Source organism: Ostrinia nubilalis, chromosome 17 (genome assembly GCF_963855985.1).
Source record: "Ostrinia nubilalis chromosome 17, ilOstNubi1.1, whole genome shotgun sequence".
Lineage (NCBI taxonomy): Eukaryota > Metazoa > Arthropoda > Insecta > Lepidoptera > Crambidae > Ostrinia > Ostrinia nubilalis.
The window spans coordinates 11,432,825-11,453,396 of NC_087104.1; the positions used below are offsets into that span (position 1 = coordinate 11,432,825).

Below are 20,572 nucleotides of genomic sequence, written 5' to 3' on the forward strand. Positions count from 1 at the left end.
TAAAATAAAGCTCTGAATACACAATCAAGAATGGACGGTCTGAAGGCAACACGTGATGTTAACGAATGTAGTAATGAATAATGGATATTTTTGTATTTAGAACTAAGTTATATCATTGTAAAAATATATAAAAATAATATAATATGATCTATTTGAAAAAAATACTCTTTCATTTCGGAACTCATTTATTTAATTTAATTAATTTTAAAAACAGAATGTCAGGGCTTGGTTTAATTAATTTCTTGGTCTCGTACGCACGCTAGCTAAAATACTTAATTATTAATCACTTATTCCTAAAACAACTAGATATAAAAGTTTACAATTAATAGTCCAGTCATTATAGTAAGTTCACCTTGGAATTCGAGATACCCAGCTGTAAGTCTGTAAATACGTGTATATTGACACCCTAAAAGTTGTCTCAAAACCTACATATGGTAGGGTGTAAGCAACTGTTAAATTTCAAGGTCAACGGTCACAAAAATCGGTTTTTTGCGCTTTTTTTAGAAATATCTCATTTCCTGTGGGTTTTTTGCTATTTGTATTTATCATCAATATTGTAGAATACTAAATTCTCTACAAATTTTGTTTAAAAACTTTTTTTATACGGTGAACCGTTTTCGAGATAGAGGGCGGAGAGCGCGCGGTCACTGCATCACTTCAGGTCTACTTAAGCGGTTTAGATTTTTCATACAAAAGGATTTTCCCGCTAATTCCTGTGGGAATTTCGGGAATTCCTTGTTGTAACTAAGCTTTGAGTTTACTAAGGTACCTACATGCCAAATTTCAAGCGTCTAACTTCCGTTAAGCGTTTAGATTTTTCATACAAAAGGATTTTCCCGCTAATTCCTGTTCCCGTGGGAATTCCTAAGTATACTATAACCTGCCCAGGTGTATGAAGAATAATTGTACCAAGTTTCGTTAAAATCCGTCGAGTAGTTTTTGTTTCTATAAGGATCATACAGACGGACAGAATTCTATACATGAAATATATTTTCAAAATAACTATCAGGGGGTGATTAGTGATCGATACTGATGCCAAAAATGCAATCAGTAAAATTTTTGTCTGTCTGTCTGTCCGTCTGTATGTTCCTTATAGAAACAAAAACTACTCGACGGATTTTAACGAAACTTGGTACAATTATTCTTCATACACCTGGGCAGGTTATAGTTTACTTAGGAATTCCCACGGGAACAGGAATTAGCGGGAAAATCCTTTTGTATGAAAAATCTAAACGCTTAACGGAAGTTAGACGCTTGAAATTTATTGGCATGTAGGTACCTTAGTAAACTTAAAGCTTATTTACAACAAGTAATTACCGAAATTCCCACGGGAATTAGCGGGAAAATCCTTTTGTATGAAAAACCTAAACCGCTTAAGTTGACCTGAAGTGATGCAGTGACCGCGCGCTATCCGCCCTCTATCTCGAAAACGGTTCACCGTATAAAAAAAGTTTTTAAACAAAATTTGTAGAGAATTTAGTATTCTACAATATTGATAATAAATACAAATAGCAAAAAACTCATAGGAAATGAGATATTTCCAATAAAAGCGCAAAAAACAGATTTTTGTGACCTTTGACCTTAAAATTTAATAGTTGCTTACACCCTCAGATCATAGAAAGAGAATAGATATGAAGTCGCGCGTAACTACAACGAGAACCAGTGTCCCCACATTTCCCCCACCACAGCTCCCACACACACATTCAACTGTGTAAAAACAAAGCGACTGAGAGTCTACGACAACATGTGCAACCGGCTTAAAAGTGCTGTGATTGGCTAGAAGGCGTGCCTTATGGCCAATCAATGGCCGCGTGACGTGACGCACACTTTGAAAAAAGCAATTAGAGAGAAGAAAGATAAAATGGAGTCGATAAGATATCGATACTTTAAATCCTGGGGGCAAGGCTCGAAATTGGTTTAAAAAATGCTTGTATGAAAACCTTTTTATTATTATACGTTCTTTAACGATTTTTGCATAAAGGAGTTCCATTTTGTATGGACGAAAAACTCAGAATCAATTATTGGGACTAAATGAAGTTACCTTATATTAATTTACCCCAACCAAAGCTCAATGTCGTTATCGATGGAGTATAGAAGTTATAGACTGACAAAGTTTGTATGAAAAGTCATGGGTTAAGTAGGTACTTGCGATTTTTACCAGTATTTACAATATTGGTAATATATTATTATTTACTTTAATAATAATAACAGGATCACTGTAATTATTATTAACTACTATCGCGCATTAACTTTTTAATTATGGCGAAATTCGTACCGCCTATGTTTATCAAAAATAATGCCTATTATTAGGCTTTCAACTAGCTCTTATAGTAATTACATAGTTGATAGTTACTAATCCCTTCTACTATTGTTATTGTTTTTGTAAAAACTTAAAAATCGCAAGCAACTCATGATTTTTTCATTCAAAATTAGAAAATAGAAAATAATAATTTACTTCTATTTATCGATAATAGGAAACCGTATTAGAACACGAGCCCTGCACTATGTTACGACCGGCACATGCGGCCGTACTGTGTATTTTCTCGCGTCAGTGGATATCGGAAGAAATAAAATACATTGCGCAGTAGTTACGCATGACATAAAGTGGTTGCTAACTAAATCGTCAATGTACAACGTGTTTGAATTTTTATCACCACTAATTTCGATATCGCAGTAAATGTCACGGCACTGAATTCGTTCGTAAAAATGTTTAGTTTTTTTTATTTATAAGCAAAATACCAATGGATTTGCAATACTTACATGTGGTAAATGACTTCATTGTCCCTGTAGTTCTTCGTTTCACTTATGTTATTGCACGTTACGACGCATTATCCAACAATATCGGAGAACATTTCCTCAGTACTACTGAATCGCGACTAACCTGGCGTCGCGGGCGATGTTCGTTTCTGGGCATATCGCGGAGACACGCGCCACGCCCCCGTTTCACATCTATTCCCTTCTATGATCTGAGCTTACACCCTACCATATGTAGGTTTTGAGACAACTTTTAGGGTGTCAATATACAAGTAATTACAGACTTACAGCTGGGTATCTCTAATTCCGAGATTCTTACCTAATTTAAGCTTAAATGACTGGACTATAAATGTAATCGCATACATTGTTCATTTCTTACAACACACAGCCATGCTCATAGGCATTGTTACATTTATGAAAAACTATTCTAATATTTTTTATTGTAAACTAGTTATTGTAAATATAAACCCAGAAATTATTCACAATTACCTACATGCTACAAATACGGTTACTTACTTATAAGAGTTGTAGAGTACATATTCATTTATGAATTGAAGTACATAGAAGTAAGAGATCATCAACGTAAACATCGTTGAATTGATTATTCACGACTTTACTTGAATTTCTCGGTGTTTCTTTTAGTATTGTTTTATAAGTGGGCTATATTACAGATGTTGGTGAGTAATTTTATCTAAATAATAATATTATAATTCTAGATAACAATCCTGTTCATGACTTTTGATTTCGCTGCTTTTACAGGTGGGACTCGAACGCAGGATCATTTCACAACGTCTTTTTAATGAGCAGTCGACTAACAAGCAAAAGGTCATAGAGCCGAGTCCCACTTCGATATAAGCTCATACAAAAGTGAGTTACATTAAAATTATTTATCTACATAGACTAGCTAGCTAGAGGTTACTGAAGTGGTAAATGGTAACTATCTTTTCAAATACAACCGAACTCATCATACGTAGGCGGCATAAAGTAGGAACCATTATGATTAACATTTAAAATTATCCAATGCACATACACATTAGTATTGGTCCATTTTTAATATCGGTTTGGTCAAAATGACACTAAGTCACGACACCGGTAGTTTGCACGCGGAGGCAGGCGGCGTGGAGTAGTGGTTGCTTTGCGCGGTTCGTATAGGCCGCTCGTACTCGTCCCCGCTAGACCAACCAAGCTTTTGTCTAGAAAAGGCAAACAAAATATGATATAAGAAATCATGACGCATCAATGTGCTCCCTAGTCGCTGCAATCGACTGTTGAGTTGTTTTTGAGCCCGGGTCTCCTGCGCTTAGATATTTGAGGAGGATACATAAGGTAGGTATATGTATAGGATATAATTTATGTAGGGAAGGCAGCTGCCCCTCCCCCTGGGTACATTTATCGATAGCGTGCGATTTTTCTGCTGCATGTGATGCTTTGAGAGCTCACTGAGATGTATCGGTAAGCGTATTGTGGGTCGTCAAGGTGGACAGATGACCTAAAAGGTTGCAGGAGGCGCTGGATGCAGGCCGCTACCAATCTAGAAATCATTGGCGGAGGCCTGTGCTCAGCAAAATGGACGTCCTGTGGCTGAAATGACGACCAGCCGCGAAGCTGACTAAACTTTGGCCAAAGTATGATGGCCGATGGGGCAGCAAGGTTCTGAAAAGGAGGCCACGTACCATGCGCAAGCGCAGTGTGCTCAGCAAAATGGAGGTTCGTTCGTTCGTTTCAGCCAAATGACGTCCACTGCTGGACAAAGGCCTCCCCCAAGGTTTTCCACAATGAACAGTCCTGCGCTGCCCGCATCCAGGCTCTTCCCGCGACCTTAACCAGATCGTCGGTCCAACTAGTAGGAGGCCTGCCCACGCTACGTCTTTCAGCCCGTGGTCACCACTCGAGAACTTTTCTGCCCCAACGGCCATCTTCTCTACGAGCTATGTGCCCCGTCCACTGCCACTTGATTTTAGCGATTCTGCGAGCTATATCGGTCAATTTAGTTCTCCTGCGGATCCCCAATATGGACGTGCTGAGTGCTGAAATGACGAACACTTGGAATATGAACATACTTGAGGTACATCTTGACGTATTTGTGCGCGGACAGCCGCGGCACGTCATCAGGATCGGGCTCAAACGTGAGGTAGTCTTCCGCGGACGCCGTGTCCAACAATTCGTCGAGGCGCGCGTGTAGCTGGACGAACGTCGGCCGCTCGCGCGCGTTCTGTCGCCAGCAAGAGAGTATTTCTTCATACCTGTATTGATAAATTAGATTGATTTATACGAAGATAAATAAAATGAAACTGCTTCAAATGCTCTATCAAAGCCTGTCTGTGTAGCAGTGACTTGATATTGTGGTAGCAGCAGTCACTGTGTCAGTGGCAGTGTGACGGTGCCAGTCGTGCCAGCGGACCTGGATCGAGTCTGGATCGCAGTGTTAGTGTCAGAATTGCCCGTCAGTGTCCTGTCATCTTTGCGTTTAAGAATTACATCCACCTGAACGCGACCAGTCGGAAAGACCTTGTTTTCTGTGGCCAACGCACCCGTTCACAGCTCTGAAGTTGCCAAAAACCCATTATATTCTCTAGAACTGACTCTCAGCTACGTTAATAGCTCTTATTCCGATTTAAAAAGTAGTTCAGGGATATTGCTATTTAAGGGGTTGTCGAGGCAGTGTCCTTTTTAGGCCTTTCTTTCTTTCCTTTCTTAAACGCAAACGCACCAGTTTCTAGTGAAGAAAAGCTACTTATCAATTATTATTTTTTTAGCATCAAGAACTTTTTTGAATAATTTGGAAGAGCATGTCGCCCGGCAAGCGGACGGTTGTGGGTTCAATTCCCGTCTTAGGCAGTTCGATTTTTTCAAGTTACTTATGTATAATTTTCAAGTTACTTATCAATTGTTTTTCAGGACGTAGGTTGGCCGTAGTAAGGACAATCTAGTCAGGTGGGGATTCTTGGATGGCTTAAACATGGAGTGCAGGTGCGGTTTTGTTCCCCAGTCGATGAAGCACCTGATGTCGTGCCCTGAGTGCCCAAGCAACTGCACTCAGGAGGATTTGATGAGTGCTATTGACAACGCGTCAACGCCACTCTTGTGGCGGAGTTTTGGGCTGACACTGTGTAGGTTTGTTGTCGACATAAAAAGAAGAAGAAGAATTGTTTTTTAGATTTTTTGATGGCTAGAAATCTCCCCTCGTATACTCACAGCGGTTGGGAGCAGTTGACGGGGCGCGGCATGCGGTACCCGGCGCGCAGCAGGCGCGGGCGGCACGCCGGCGTCCGGGCTGGGCCGTGTGTGTGTAGTGACGTGTACCAGGCCTGTTCATCTCCGCGAGTTTACATCGAAAACAAAACACTCACGATGGCCCACCTACAGGATACTATTCGACAAGGCCTCACATACGAGCGAACATTGACTCACGCACGCGTATTCTTGTGTATGATGGAAGAAAATAAAGAAAATGGTGTACTAAATACTGTGCAATATTTAACTGCCTAAATAATAATAAAAACACAGAATGTACTTTTTTAAGTTGCCTCAAGACACTGAGAGGTAAATAAGTAGTTAATATTATTCATGATAATTCATGCTAAATCATATTTTTCCTCCGCCATTTTCCGCAGTTTGGCACCTCACGTCACATCATTTTACCGAAGTCAGCCCTATAGCTTCGGCGCAGTGCCGATCACTGACGTTTGTCAACAAAATGGTGCTTGACTCTTGAGACAGGCTAAATTACACCATATTGTTAATGACATTGAGCATACATTTTTTTAAATACCTTCGCGAAGTAAAACTTCTGTACGTAGTACTTATTATTATTCTGTGCGTGTACTCACAGCGGCTGGGAGCAGTTGGCGGGGCGCGGCATGCGGTACCCGGCGCGCAGCAGGCGCGGCAGGCGCGCGGGCGGCACGCCGGCGTACGGGCTGGCGCCCACGCTCACCACTTCCCACATCACCACGCCGAACGACCAACTACCCTCAAAAAAAGAAAATCATTTATTGTAGTGCCAAGTAAAACTTCTGTACGTAGTACTTATTATTATTCTGTGCGTGTACTCACAGCGGCTGGGAGCAGTTGGGAACTTTAACATCAACAACACAGATTAAAAGTAAGAATGTACTACAAGTGGTACTACAAGTACTGGAATGGAGGCCGCGTACCGGAAAACGCAGCGTGGGACGTCCACCTACAAGGTGGACTGACGACATCGTAAAAGTAGCAGGGAAGCGCTGGATGCAGGCTGCTACCAATCGATCAACGTGGAAAGCATTAGGGGAGGCCTATGTTCAGCAGTGGACGTCCTATGGCTGAAATGATGATGATGATGACTAAAAGTAGTTTTAACCAAAATTGGCCACCGCGCAGCATGGGTCATGCTCTGTGGTAATAAAACCCAGAACATGACGCTGTTATTCTGCGGAAGTCAAACATAGAGAGATCAATTATACTTAATTGTTAAATAGGCTAGATTCCTAAACAAAATGGTGAAAACGGGCATTAGTCCGTCAATTATATTATAAAAAAATTGGGCACGTATATTTTTATTTGTCAATCAAACAAATAATTACGAAGTTATGATGCGTTAAAGTTCCGCGTGACGTCACAAAGTGCTATACTTTTAAGCACGCCTTGACGTCAGGGGCCTCTTCTTTAGAACATTGGCGCGCTTTATCTCTTACAATTTTCGTTAGTTTGAAAAAGTGAAAAATACGTATCGAGTATTTTTTGATAAGTTAGCCGATGGACTAATTCAAACTTGCTTTTTTTTATCCAGGAAGCATCCCTATTGTCTAATGGTTCGAAGGCAATAAATACATTTTTTTTTTTTTTTTTTTTTTATTGTACACTGATCCCTATTGTTCTGTTTTGTCTAACTTTCTGGTTAGCTGGAAAAGAATGCCACATGGCATTAAGCTCGCCTGTTGTACCACTGTTTTTTATGTGTGCAATAAAGATTTTAAAGAAATAAATAAATATTGAACAGTATGTAACTGCCAACAACTCATTAATATACCGATTGGAATATTAAATTGACTACACAATTTTGTATGGGTCATTGACAGTCATACTCCTTTCATCTAAGCTATTCCAGACTAAAAGCCACGTTAATATTAACGGAACATTCAACTCAAATAAGTACAAGTTCAACTTACACATCGCTCTGAGTAGTGTAAATCCTTCGGGTCAGCGATTCTGGCGCCATCCACTTCATGGGCAACTTGCCGTTCCCTTTCTGCTTATACAAGTTTTCTTCATACACGTCTCTGGACAGCCCGAAGTCTGCGATCTTCAGCGTTCTATCACTGGTCACCAGAACATTCCTCGCGGCCAAGTCTCTATGGACCAGCCTGTTTGCCGCCAAGAACTCCATGCCCATGGCAATTTGCCGGCAGAAGGACAGCAGATCTCTCGTGGTCAACTCCGTGCCACATGCCCCTTGAAGCTCATATAAATTATTCGCCACCAGTTTGGAGTCCTCGCCTTGGAGCGGAAACTTGAATAAATCCTTGCGGTAATCGTACCCGTCGATGTTGTTGTTGAAGTATTTTGTGTTTCGCTTGGTCACCATAAAGTCCCAGCAGCATCTGAAAGAAATTAGTGTGACAATGAAATAGGCTAGTAGGTATTTAAATTCTGAGAAAGTTTGATTCATAATTAAGGGGATATACAGGGTGGAATTTTGTAATGCCACCTGGAGGGAAACTACTCTTAATAGAAAATTTTACTCAAAGAAAACATTGTTTTATTTTTGAAAAGAAGTAGAAATGCATTCAAATATTTCCCAAAAGGACATCATCCATTTTGGTCCAAAATCAAAAGTGCCGGCCAAAAACTAAAAGTGCTGTATTCTGATAGAATACGTCCGCCTTAGCATTTATTACTATGGCACCAAAGCTGTAGCACCACTGTGCATCTGTCTGTGTATTTGAGTTATAAAAATATATGAAACGACTGACTTTGATCTCAAATACTACGACGCACAGTGGTGCTACAGCTTTGGTGTCATAGTAACAAATTCTAAGGCGGACGTATTCTGTCAGAATACAGCACTTTTTTTTTATTGGCCGACATTTTTGATTTTGAACAAAAAATGTATGAATCGTCGATGAATTTTAGATCTCAAATACTCGACGCACAGTGGTGCTACAGCTTTGGTTCCATAGTAACAAATGCTAAGGCGAACGTATTCTGTCAGAATACAGCACTTTTTTTTGTTGGCCGACACTTTTGATTTTGAACAAAAAATGTATGAATAGTCGATGACTTTTAGATCTCAAATACTCGACGCACAGTGGAGCTACGGCTTTGGTGCCATAGTAACAAATGCTAAGGCAGACGTATTCTGTCAGAATACAGCACTTTTTTTTGTTTGCCGGCACTTTTGATTTTGGACCAAAAATATATGAAACGTGGATGATGTCCTTTGCTTGCCACACCCGGGAATCGAACCAACTAAAATCTGTTAAAAATTACACCCTGTATTTTATTGCATCGATCGTTAGGGTTAAGTATAAGGATGAAATCTCCCTAACAAACTTAATAAATCAAATGAAAGGAAAGCTATGAAATCTTTAATGGTTTTAATTATATACGGAAAATTGGATGGTGTTGTGGTGAATTTTCGTAAATTTTTTGAAAATCTTTGAATGCAGCTCTTTCATTTAAAAAATAAAGGAATGTTTTCTTCGAGTAAAATGTTCTAGTATCTTCAGTATTAAGAGTACTTTCCCTCCAGGTGGCATTACAAACTTCCATCCTGTATAGATTTAGATGTCCTACTGGGATTTGTCAGTTGTCTTACCTAAGGTAGCTGAGCAAGTCTCCCCTGCTGCAGTACTCGGCCACGATGTAGGGCTTGCGGCCGCTGGAGCAGCCCACCAGGCTGACCACGTGCGGGTGTGCGCCTACGCTCTTCATCACCTTGATCTCAGTGCGGAATGATCGGATCTCATCTAGGGATGGGAAATCTGCAAAGCGAATATCGTCTGAAGATCAGTTTTATTCCTTTTACGAGTACCTACTGATGATATGAAATATCAAAATTTCTGATGAACTCTGGAAGGAGAGTTTGTGCTGTCTATGGTATATTAGAACGTTATTTCCAGTATCTAAATGATATTATTAGGCATTTTTCGGTTGATCTAGGGTGGTCCTCCTCTCCTAATTGCCGTGCCCTACAGGACCCATAATGTTCTAATTTTAAGTACCTACCTACATAATGGATGCAATAAAATATTGAGTATTAATCTACCTTAAAAGTGGGGGTGTGGACCTGTCTAATTACCTTTGAGCATTTTCACAGCGACCTCCATCCCGACCGGAGCCAGAGTGCCCCTCCGGATAACGTCAAACGCACCTTTCCCTATTACTTCGTGGAGGAGCAAGCTCTCTGAGGGCAGTTCTCACGCATCCTGACTCGTCGCGGCCTCGGCATCCCCCATTTCCTTGCGACTTGTCAAATGACGCAACGACGTCGCAACCTTATGACCTTAGTATTAGTGTTTACCTTTCAGCATTTTCACAGCGACCTCCTTGCCCAGCGATGCCAATGTGCCCCTTCGGACGACGCCGAAAGCGCCCTCTCTTATGACCTCGTGGAGGAGCAGGCTTTCGGAACTCAGCTCCCAAGCGTCTTGGTTCGTCGTGGCCTCCGCGTCCTCCGCCTCCTTGCGCGACTTGTCAAATGATATCGCAACCTTATGACCTTAGTATTAGTGTTTACCTTTCAGCATCTTCACAGCTACCTCCTTGCCCAGCGATGCCAATGTGCCCCTTCGGACGACGCCGAAAGCACCTTCTCCTATGACCTCGTGGAGGAGCAGGCTGTCGGAACTCAACTCCCAAACATCTTGGCTGGCCGTGGCCTTGGCGTCCCCCGCCTTACCCGCCTCCTTGCGCGGCTTTTCAAACGGTTCCTGCTGGATAGAGGCCAAGGATTAGGTACCTGATGGTAAGCGATCACTATTTTATAAGAAATCACTGTCAAAAGAGTTACTGATGGGCTTTTTAGACCGCTTTTTTTACTTAAAGACCTCAATGTTGCATTAGGTAAAAAATACTTAATGAGGAATGACCCGACCCACAAACGGTTGGTAATAAATACCCGTGTCTCGATAGCCATTTCAGTAGATAATGTTCAAGGATTTTACGCTAACATACGATCCATTTGCAAATAAGAAATAATACATACTTATAAAACGTGATGTTTATAACCTTTCTTGATTTATGAGTTCATTGAGTCCAGTTCACCTCCAAGTCTAGCCAAACACGATAAATATTTTCCAACTAGCCAAATACGATAATATTTTCGCTCCATCATGTTGGAAATCGACCAAGTTACGAACTCGACTATAGGTAAGCATAAGAATATAAGTTTGTCATATTTTTCGTCCGAATCAGCCTTGTGAAGTTGCACTTACAGGGAAGTAGATATGTTGCATCCTGTTCGCTTGGCGCCTTCGCCACAGCAGTAACACAACCGCAGCCACGACGCCCAGGCCCACCAGTGCTCCCCACGTGCCGCCCAGCGCTGGGCCCAGGTTTACACCAGACGGTACTTTTACTGGAGAGAGCACGACGAATTGATTGAGAGACATTTTTACCAGCAAAGATGGGACTGCAGCAAAAACCTTACCTCGAAGCAGATGAGATCAGAAGCTGTTGTCAATGAACGATTTGATTTGCTAGATGACTTTCCTTAAGCATTATTATTCTTGACATCAGATGTTAGTGAGTGGTATTGAGTTACCAGCAGATGATGATGCTGATGATGACTTAGAACCATTACCTCAAGCTGATGACTTCGGCGTAGTTTTAGCAAGAAACACACATAAGTGATACAAACAAAAAGGAAATACTTAGTTAAAGGTATTAGAAGTTGGAAGAATTAGAAGGTGATGAATGGTGATGATGAATCGTAATCACACTTACTAGGAAACTGGGCCCTGCTGCTGGTGTAGACCCGTCTCTTCTCCAGAACTGAAGCGATGACTACTAGATACAACCCACTGTCTTCTATATCTTCGAACACTACCGATGTTACGTTCTGGTAACAATATAACAGTTTATTAAAATTTTCTTGCGATTAGAGTAGCTTCTCAACTGAATTAGGGTAAACCGACAGTCATTGGACGCTGCCAGTCATTGGACAAAACAACCCTTGAATTTTCTTAAAATGAATATTCCTTATAATACAATGAATATTCCTTCAAAAACACCCTTTCCTTTTATCTTATCTATCTCCTATAAATATTACAGAGTATTACACTTGAAAATTTCGACGGTTTCATCCAGTTTCTAAGTAGCTCGGATGGAAGAACAGTCGCCCGGCAAGCGAAAGGTCGTGGGTTCGATTCACGCCTTAGGCAGTTCTATTTTTTCAAGTTGTTTATTTTTGATTAAAAGTTTAGATAGTACGTTGTAACAACATGTACTCAAGACTGTACTCGCGCCAATTTTCTCCAGATACGAAACAAGTATATAATAAGATGATAAATTATTTTGGTGAAGACGTGCATGTGATGAAAATAGGAAAACATCTTGTGATCAAAAATTTTAAGGGGTGATTTATTAAATGCTACGCAAATAAATAAGAATCAGAGATGGGCCATTGTGACCTGACAGAAAATGATATCTCGGAAGTTTGGATAACTTGATGACGTCAGATCTAATAACTTTAGGCTGAGTTGCACCATCTTACTTTAAACTATAAAATTAACCGGTGTTTTTTGTATGGACTTTGACGGATTTTTGGACGTTTGTTAAAGTTAAAGTAAGATGGTGCAGCAACTCAGCCTTAATGTCAAAGATTTCGTACGTACCTAGTTTCGTACTAGTTTCGTCGTAGGCCACTGACTAATTTGAAAGAAAACTTAGGACCATGGGCGCCGTATGATGTCGGGGCAGACTTGCACCTCGGGGCAAGCTTGACTAACCAGGAGTAAAAGAAGTGTATGAAAGAATACTTACCCCGGGAACCTTTATGCTCCTTTTAACGTGTTTTGCTACAAGTGTGACGTTGAAGGCGAGAGGCTGGTGGAAATAGGTCCAGTTCACGGACACATCCCACCCGTGCTCGGCAGGGTCGGCCTTGACTGACAGGTTATGAGCCCTTTCGTAATCTGCGTAAGAACAATTTGGCCGCTTGTAAACATCCGTTTTTTACCGGACTAGGGCCCGATTTTTTTGCCAGATTTAGCGGTGGGTGGTGTATGGTTTATAATGAACGTGTGCACATGCATCGGACATAGGTCCGGCGCGAAAATTGCCAGCAAACAAAGGATATCCGTTTTTTGATTTTGATAATTTGACGGTCCGACGTCCGGTGAAAAAACAGATGTTTACAAACAAGCGGCCTTTGAAATCTTATTCAGTTACTTAAAAATGCTATTTTTGACTAACATAAAAAAACTACAACACTTATGTTTTGTGGTGTTTGTGGTGAAGAGAATTGGATTTTTTTGTAATACTTTCTAAGTAATGTTTTGTTTATACAAACATTGATTTGATTGACGGGTCGCTCACCTATACAATCTTTCATGTTCACACAGTCTGGTGTGTGGTAGGAGAAATGCGTGACTCCATACTTCCCGATTAACCGAACTTGGCACTTCTCTCCCATTGGCAATCCGCTCACTTCCATGCTTGTACTTTCGTTCGGCTAGAAATTTACAATATGACTTGTTATTATTTGTATTAAGTACCTACCTACTGATCCATTATCTAATTTATTAGATGAAAACTTACCCAAATCTTAAATTCTGTTTTTCCGCTGCAAAAGTTCACGAAATCGAAACAGCCGTCTTCAGCTATTGGAAAAATCAGGAAAACATTAGTTTTCACGAATTTGAAACACAGACTTTTTTCTTTTAGGCCTGGTTGAGCACACAGCTGCACAGCAATAATCGCGCGGTTTCTGGGTGGTTTTCATTGGCGAGGCACTGAAGCGGTAACCGTTCAGTAACATTCTGATGCAAATGTACGAGAACTGTGCAGTTTCGCCGTGACTGAACTACTAGGCCTTGTTCAGAGGGCTTGGTGTGAGTTTACATCAAACCGTCACTAACGAGCGCGTTAAAAAAATGTATGAAGAATTCAGTTCTTGAAAGTTTCCACTAGGGGCGCTGTACAATCCGTCATACATTTCGTTCGTTCGTTTCAGCCAAATGAAGTCCACAGCTGGACAAAGGCCTCCTCCAAGGTTTTCCACAATGCACGTCATATGCACGACATCGAATGCGTTTGACGTAAACTCACACTACCTACGCCCCCAGTTACTTAAAATTCTTATCCTAAAGTCTTACCATCAAGCGGCTCCCAACTGACAAGAGCGCTGACTGCGGAAGTGCCATTCACGACCTGGTGTTTCTGTGTCACTTTAATGCTGTAGTTTCTGCTCATCACGTCCCCTGTCTGGTTCCAAGATCGTACGACGGGTCCCCGAAGCCAGGGCGAGTGGTTCCCGTCGAACGAGATTAAAGTAGTCCAGGTTTGGTATTCACCAGAGGAGATGTCAACTTTGCTCAACTGTTTGTTGTTGTTTTCTAACAGGTCGTAGGGTAACTGGAAATGAGTTATCATACTTAATATAATGTACTAGCATTAAACGAGGCACAGCTTGCTCGGGTAGAATTTAAGGCTGGCTGGGTTGCACCATCTTACTTTAACTTTGACAAACGTCAAAAATCTGTCAAACTCCATACAGATCGAAGGATATAGGATGAAATACCTGTTTACCTATAGAACCCACACTAGCTATACCTACCTATCACTCTCAATTCCACGTAAATTCCATGAATAGAGGAAAAGTCAAAGAACCTAAATAACAGTTTGCTAGTTGATAACATTGTTGTAGGTACTTATTACCTACTTATCTGAACGATGTGGAAGTTATTTTGGTGCACTTTGCACCAATAGCTTTGAAATCGAATGCAATATTTATTAGGGAAAACGGTCTATGCACGAATACGGGTAAATTTGCGTACCTATCTAGCTGCATTCATGAACCGTAAAATCATTTAAAATACAGCTTTCATTGTTATTATTTTATGGTAGGCACTACTTACTAAGTAGGTAGGTAGTTAGTTATTTGAAAGAGTAAGGTGATGATGATGACTGATGAGCATGACGGCCGAATATCTAAGCGGAGCGGAGAGGAGAAATGTTTTAAAATAATAAACAATCATTTTCATTAATATTGAAGAAACCTTGGAGAGGACAGCGGGCCTGAGTACCTTGGTACTATTACTTATTCTGTGCCTGAGTGTTCGAGTCATATACAACTTATTGTCTCTATTTAAATGGGTTGTGATCCTATTGATATACAATTCAAATGTATCGAGTTGTGGAAAGCCTGTGAAATAATATGATATACTCAAACTTACATAATCTCCTTCTATGGCAGCAGGGTGGATCTTGGTGAGGACTGTCAGCCTTCGCACCCCAGGGTCGTCTATGGGCTCTATACCATAAATAATCTTCGACGGGTAAGTGCACCTCGCTTCTATATTTGGTGGTTTCTTGTCCTGGTACTTAGTCGAATCTAAAAATAACATCATGTCATGAATGCTGGGGCCACACTAGCGGCTAACGTCAATGCCCACTAGCGCGATAATTATTGCGACACTGACGTAGTGTGATGTGGCCGCTTCATCGCATTAATTCTCGCGTTAATCTCTGATGTACCGCCACTTGAGCTATGCCAAGTCAGTCAGTCTGTCAGTTCAGCCAACTGACGTCCACTGCTGGACAAAGGCCTCCTCCAAGATTTCCACAATGAACGGTCCTGCGCTGCCCGCATCCAGGCTCTTCCCGCGACCTTCACCAGATCTATCGCCAAACAGCAATGTTATTGCCGTTGTCAAATTATCGCGTTAAGTCGTGGCTACGTCGTGGCTACATGTACGGTTAACGTCCATCATCGCAATAATTAATGGTATTTTTCGTTAGTGTGGCTCCAGCATAAAAGTTTAGTTGAAGGATTTGAAACATTAAATGCGGTCTGCGGTCAGGTCAAAGTATAGAAAGCCCGCACCATGAAGTATGATTGACACTTTCTCACCGCGTAGACCCCATTATGTGTGACATGTCATTAAAACTATGTACATAAAATGTTATTTGTTTAAAAAAATGCGTTTAACTTACTAATGAAATTTATATGGCAGTTTTCTGCTGAAAACGGGGTGGACTGAAACAAAAAACAAACTCATGAAAGTTTCATTCATGGAAAGTTATGCTCCACGTTCCGCACCTTCGATTGTAGGTAATATAAATTCAAAAAGACTCGGAGGCAACAACAAGTCGGTTTGTTTTTTAAGTGTTTGTGCTACCAAAATACTTTATTGCTACGGAGGATTTTGTTCCTACCTATGTTGTACCGATTCCAACGGAATGCAAAATTTCCGTGGTATTTTGGACTATGGCCACCCAAATTAGGATCTGTAATTGCTTGGCAGCAGCAAAAGCTATCTTTGGTCATGAGCTTCTGTTTACGAGACCCCATGGCATGCGATTGACTCGTGCGCACCTCGGTTTGTCAACACCACAACCGAAATAAATGTTATTGCCATTCCTAAGAGTTCTCGCGATTCTTCAACTCGATTATAAAGTCCAAAATCCTTGATTTATTACTTAGGTAGCTTGTATCTGACCTTTAAACAGAATAAGAGATAAAGAAGTAGTTAGTTGTTTGTGTACATTTGCAAGTATTTTGTTGCGATAATTATTAATCTTCTTTGGATCATCGTCGCTAGACTACGCAAGTTTAGTGTGTTCATAGGTAAATAGCTGAGAATATCCAATTTTCATAATCGCTACCCCCATGATTAGGCTAATTATTCAGCATAATTTCTAATTATATTCTTATTCAAATAATTTTGTAACACAGTTCATTCATTATTGAGTACTTAGTTGTGTTTCAGGTATTTATAGTGCATTGTTAAAAAAATAGTGATTTTCTTGTTATGCAACGCGAACGCCTTTTGATCAATTAGGACTTAGTAAAATTAGAAAGACGTTTTCACATTTGAAATAGTAAGTTCACATAATTTTGCATTAATGTTAATTAATGGTTTGATTTTTACCACAGTATAAATACGCCTCTGCTGTTTCACAACTTATTTTCTTAACGCGAATGAACTATAGATCTAGTGCAAACCTTGGAAAAACATATAGGAAAATACCATTCAGCAGGACTATATATATTATATTTAGAAGAAATTGTTTTGTCAAATAGGACTTGCGAAGTGTTTATTTAGTTATAGGACTTCTTCTTCTTGTCGTGTCTACAACAAACCTACACAGCGTCAGCCCAAAATGTCGTGTCGTGCGTGCGGTTATTTGGGCACGCAGGGCACGACAACACATTATTGTGCTTCGTCGACTGGGGAACAAAACCACACTTGCACTCCAAGTTTGAGCCATCCAAGAATCCCCACCTGAACAGATTGTCCTTACTACGGCCGACCTGCGTCCGAAGTTATAGGACTTATAGGTAATATTGACCTAGTTCCGTTAGATTATTTTTGCGAGAAGACTATAGACTATTACTATAATAATAAATATCTTTGGACAATTTCGCACAGCGCTATCTAGCCCCAAAGTAAGCAATTAGTAATAATGCTTTTGTTATGGGTGCTAGCTTAACGGATCTACATTATATGTATACTTTTTTTAAATACTAAAAACTATAAGTTCAGTTTGTAATTAGTGAAAACTAGCTGCATTTTTTTCTAAAATGAACAAAAATTAATTTAATGTCGTCGCTCCGTCTTCTATGGACATTCTAGTTATTTTTACTTTTCTATCGAACGTTAAGTAATAAATGATTTCCCCTTATCTCCTTCTAGATCAGTGGTTCTTAACCTTTGAGTCATGAGGAACCATTTTACCAAATTTCTGCCTTGTCAGGGACCACCTTATAATCGGTCAAAACCAGTTTGACTGCAAAAATCAGTTAAAAGTGATTTTGACCAAGGTGTGCAAGTGCACTTCGTGGACTACTTGGAATGCCTCCAGGGACCACCAGTGGTCCGCGGACCACCGGTTAAGAACCACTGTTCTAGATAGATAAAAAGTATTTAGTGTCTCAAAACAGATTACCTACAATTAGCTAGTACATAAAAACAACTTAAAACGGTCTACGATTGTGATTTCAGGAGACCTTTTTATTCCGCTATAGCCAAAATACTACTGGAAAAATCCCTTGCTCCGAGTGAACGATTCGTTCATAGACCTGCGTTAATGTGACGTTGATTTTAAAAGTTGAACGGTATCAAATGATGAAGAAGAATCCCTACTAACCAGACTAATAAAGTCCGATTTTAATGAAGTTACGAGTATTTTGTAGACCTAAGATAACAAAAAATTTTTATTAATCTTAATAAAATTAGGCTTTTACGTGTAAATCCTAAGTACTAATATTTTATAAATGCGAAAGTTTGTATGGATCTGGACGTATGTATGTTTGTTACTCTTTCACGCAAAATCTACTGAGTGGATTTTGATGAAACATTACAGGATTTTGTATATTATACTCGTATACAGGGTGGAAACGATAAGTGATCTCACTCGATTATTTCTAAACTATACAAGATATCCAAAAACTGATTACTGATCCGGAAAGTTCTTCGAAAAAAAATAACACTTCTAATATTGTGTGGCTGGCATACATTTTGTATGCAGGCTGAAAACATTAAATTTTCGGATAGATCCAGTTAATTCTGTAACCTATTACTGATACCGTTTGAAAGAGCTCGTGAAGCACTTTCAGGATCAGTAACCAGTTTTTCGATATCTTGTATAGTTTAGAAATAATCGAGTGAGATCACTTATCGTTTCCACCCTGTATAGGACATCGGTATAACCTAAAGATTATAATTTATAACGATCTGACAAGCTTTTCACGCGGGTGAAGCCGTGGGCAAATGCTAGTATACAAACACTAAGTACCTAGTACCTAATAAAACGGTGTAATACACTTTTAATCATACATTGTGACGAGCACGTGCTTTATAGTTCTATGTAGAGTGCAGTGAAGAGGTTATTGAAGTTATTATACATGAAGTGTGTAATTATTATCCTAAAATGTAATAACCATCAAACAGGAGCCTCCACAAATAGTGATACAGTATATTAAACACGTCTGCAGCATTTTCGTTATCTTGATATCGACCCAAGTTATTCCACGTTTGGAGTAGGTACTTACCTACCTAGACATCAATACATAGTTAACATTATTTTTTCTTTAGATGCCTTGTTTGTATGTTTTTATGCAAACATGAAGTGCTCTAGCAAATTAGAATGATATCCTCATTCTAATTTGGGGCGGAAATCAAACCTGCACTCGACCTTCTAAGCCAGGGGTTCCCAAACTTATTTTGTTTACTGCCCACCCCCATTTTTTCACCTTTTTAAAAACCACTAAGATGAAATTACAAATTCCCTCCCAAGCCTACACAATGCTTTTTCTGGGTCGCCCATATACCGCCCCCCTTTAGTCCTGCTGCGCCCACAAGGGGGCGTTATCGCCCTCTTTGGGAAAAGCTGTTCTAAAAGATTTACAGCTTTATGCACCATCGGGCAGTGCAAGTGTAAAAATACTTAAATAATAATAAAAAACATTTTTTTTTTTTTTCAAACCGATATCACAATATTTTGTGATATCGGTTTACAATATTATGTCTATCTGACAATAAGTGCATTTAATTAACAAATTGTAGTAAAAAAGCAACTTTTTATGTTCTCGTTAATTTGTTATTTAAAGCAACATTATCAACACTCAAAGTTTTTTAACCATTCCAAACAAAGGTGGATATGATAGATCGCTGTATTATCTAAGTGTATTATACTTTCTAATAGTTAACTGCCGCTATACGCAGTATCGATGAAATTGATCCGATTACTTCCTGTGATAGAGTGACTATTTGAAATGAATTATGCATAGTGAATTATTATTTATCTTATAATTATAAAATACATACCTTATTGGAGTTGATGTGGTAAAACTCTAAGTCGAAGCAAATATCCGATGCAAGTGCGACCACGGAATTTTCATTTGTATCCAGATTGTTCATGTAAGTATAATTTCCAACATTTCCACCATGCACATTAACTATAATATGTGTAACCACCAAAACTATTGCTTTTACCAATAAAATATTAATGAAATACATTTTTATTTGTGCTAAACAAACTTGCACATCGATTAAACTTTTGTAAAACTATGCATGCATGTACCCACTTTTGTTTTGTGAAGTCAATTGTTTTTTATTCTTAAAAATATTTTCTTTTTATTAACGAAAAAAGTAAGAAAGTCACTGGCTAGCAAAATTGATAGAAAAAAAAAAACACTACGAAGGGCGGGAAAATTGTGAAAAGAAGGAAAAAAGTTCCAAATTCAAAGTGTCAAACGCGTTGTATCGCTGAAACGTGCGGCTGGTGCGTTAGCGCGCCCGCTCCTCGGCAGAAACTGGGGCGCCGCGAAGCGCCACAGAGCTTTATGGCGCCGCCGCGAGCTAACACATCTTTAGTTTATTTAAATTATGCCCCTTATTGTTTAAAAAGACACATTGGTTTTAATTTGATTAGATAGCCTGATGATCCACTGTTGGATCCTTATTTGTTAATTATTTGATTATCTGTACACCTATTCCATGAATTAAGGTTTATTGCGATTGGTTTGAATTATTAATTTCATCGAAAATAAAATTGGTGTTGCATTTAAATTAACTTACTGTTAACGTTCACATTTAGTGCGGTACTAACTATGACCACCATAGGATGTAAGCGCCAGTGTGCAATTTACTAAATTAATTTAACTGAG

General features: G+C 39.7%; 1 protein-coding gene across 2 annotated transcripts; it reads right to left on the bottom strand.

Moving 5' to 3' along the window:
- Nucleotides 1-3,106: 3,106 nt before the first annotated feature.
- On the bottom strand, nucleotides 3,107-20,202 carry LOC135080087 (tyrosine-protein kinase receptor torso-like). Of its 2 annotated transcripts, none has more exons than XM_063974765.1 (15): nucleotides 19,731-20,202; nucleotides 15,895-15,937; nucleotides 15,135-15,292; nucleotides 14,055-14,313; nucleotides 13,498-13,559; nucleotides 13,276-13,411; nucleotides 12,721-12,872; nucleotides 11,683-11,797; nucleotides 11,172-11,314; nucleotides 10,475-10,667; nucleotides 9,554-9,719; nucleotides 7,905-8,336; nucleotides 6,585-6,722; nucleotides 4,815-4,997; nucleotides 3,107-3,947 (listed from the first exon to the last, which is right to left on the bottom strand). In XM_063974765.1, the coding sequence occupies exons 1-15, from the start codon at nucleotides 19,920-19,922 to the stop codon at nucleotides 3,836-3,838; spliced, it is 2,484 nt and encodes an 827-aa protein (XP_063830835.1). In that variant the 5' UTR covers nucleotides 19,923-20,202; the 3' UTR covers nucleotides 3,107-3,835. The 2 variants fall into 2 exon arrangements, with proteins under 2 accessions (XP_063830835.1, XP_063830834.1); XM_063974764.1 differs by having other exon boundaries at nucleotides 10,475-10,670.
- Between the last annotated feature and the right edge of the window lie 370 nt (nucleotides 20,203-20,572).

What these genes read in the sequence shown, in the direction of transcription:
- LOC135080087 (XM_063974764.1), bottom strand. Translation starts at nt 19,922, where the DNA reads ATGTATTTCATTAATATTTTATTGGTAAAAGCAATAGTTTTGGTGGTT. An exon ending in CTGCCATATAAATTTCATTA is followed by an intron (nt 15,293 to 15,894) that starts GTAAGTTAAACG and finishes TGTTATTTTTAG; the next exon opens with ATTCGACTAAGTACCAGGAC. An exon ending in CAGCAGGGCCCAGTTTCCTA is followed by an intron (nt 11,315 to 11,682) that starts GTAAGTGTGATT and finishes TGCTCTCTCCAG; the next exon opens with TAAAAGTACCGTCTGGTGTA.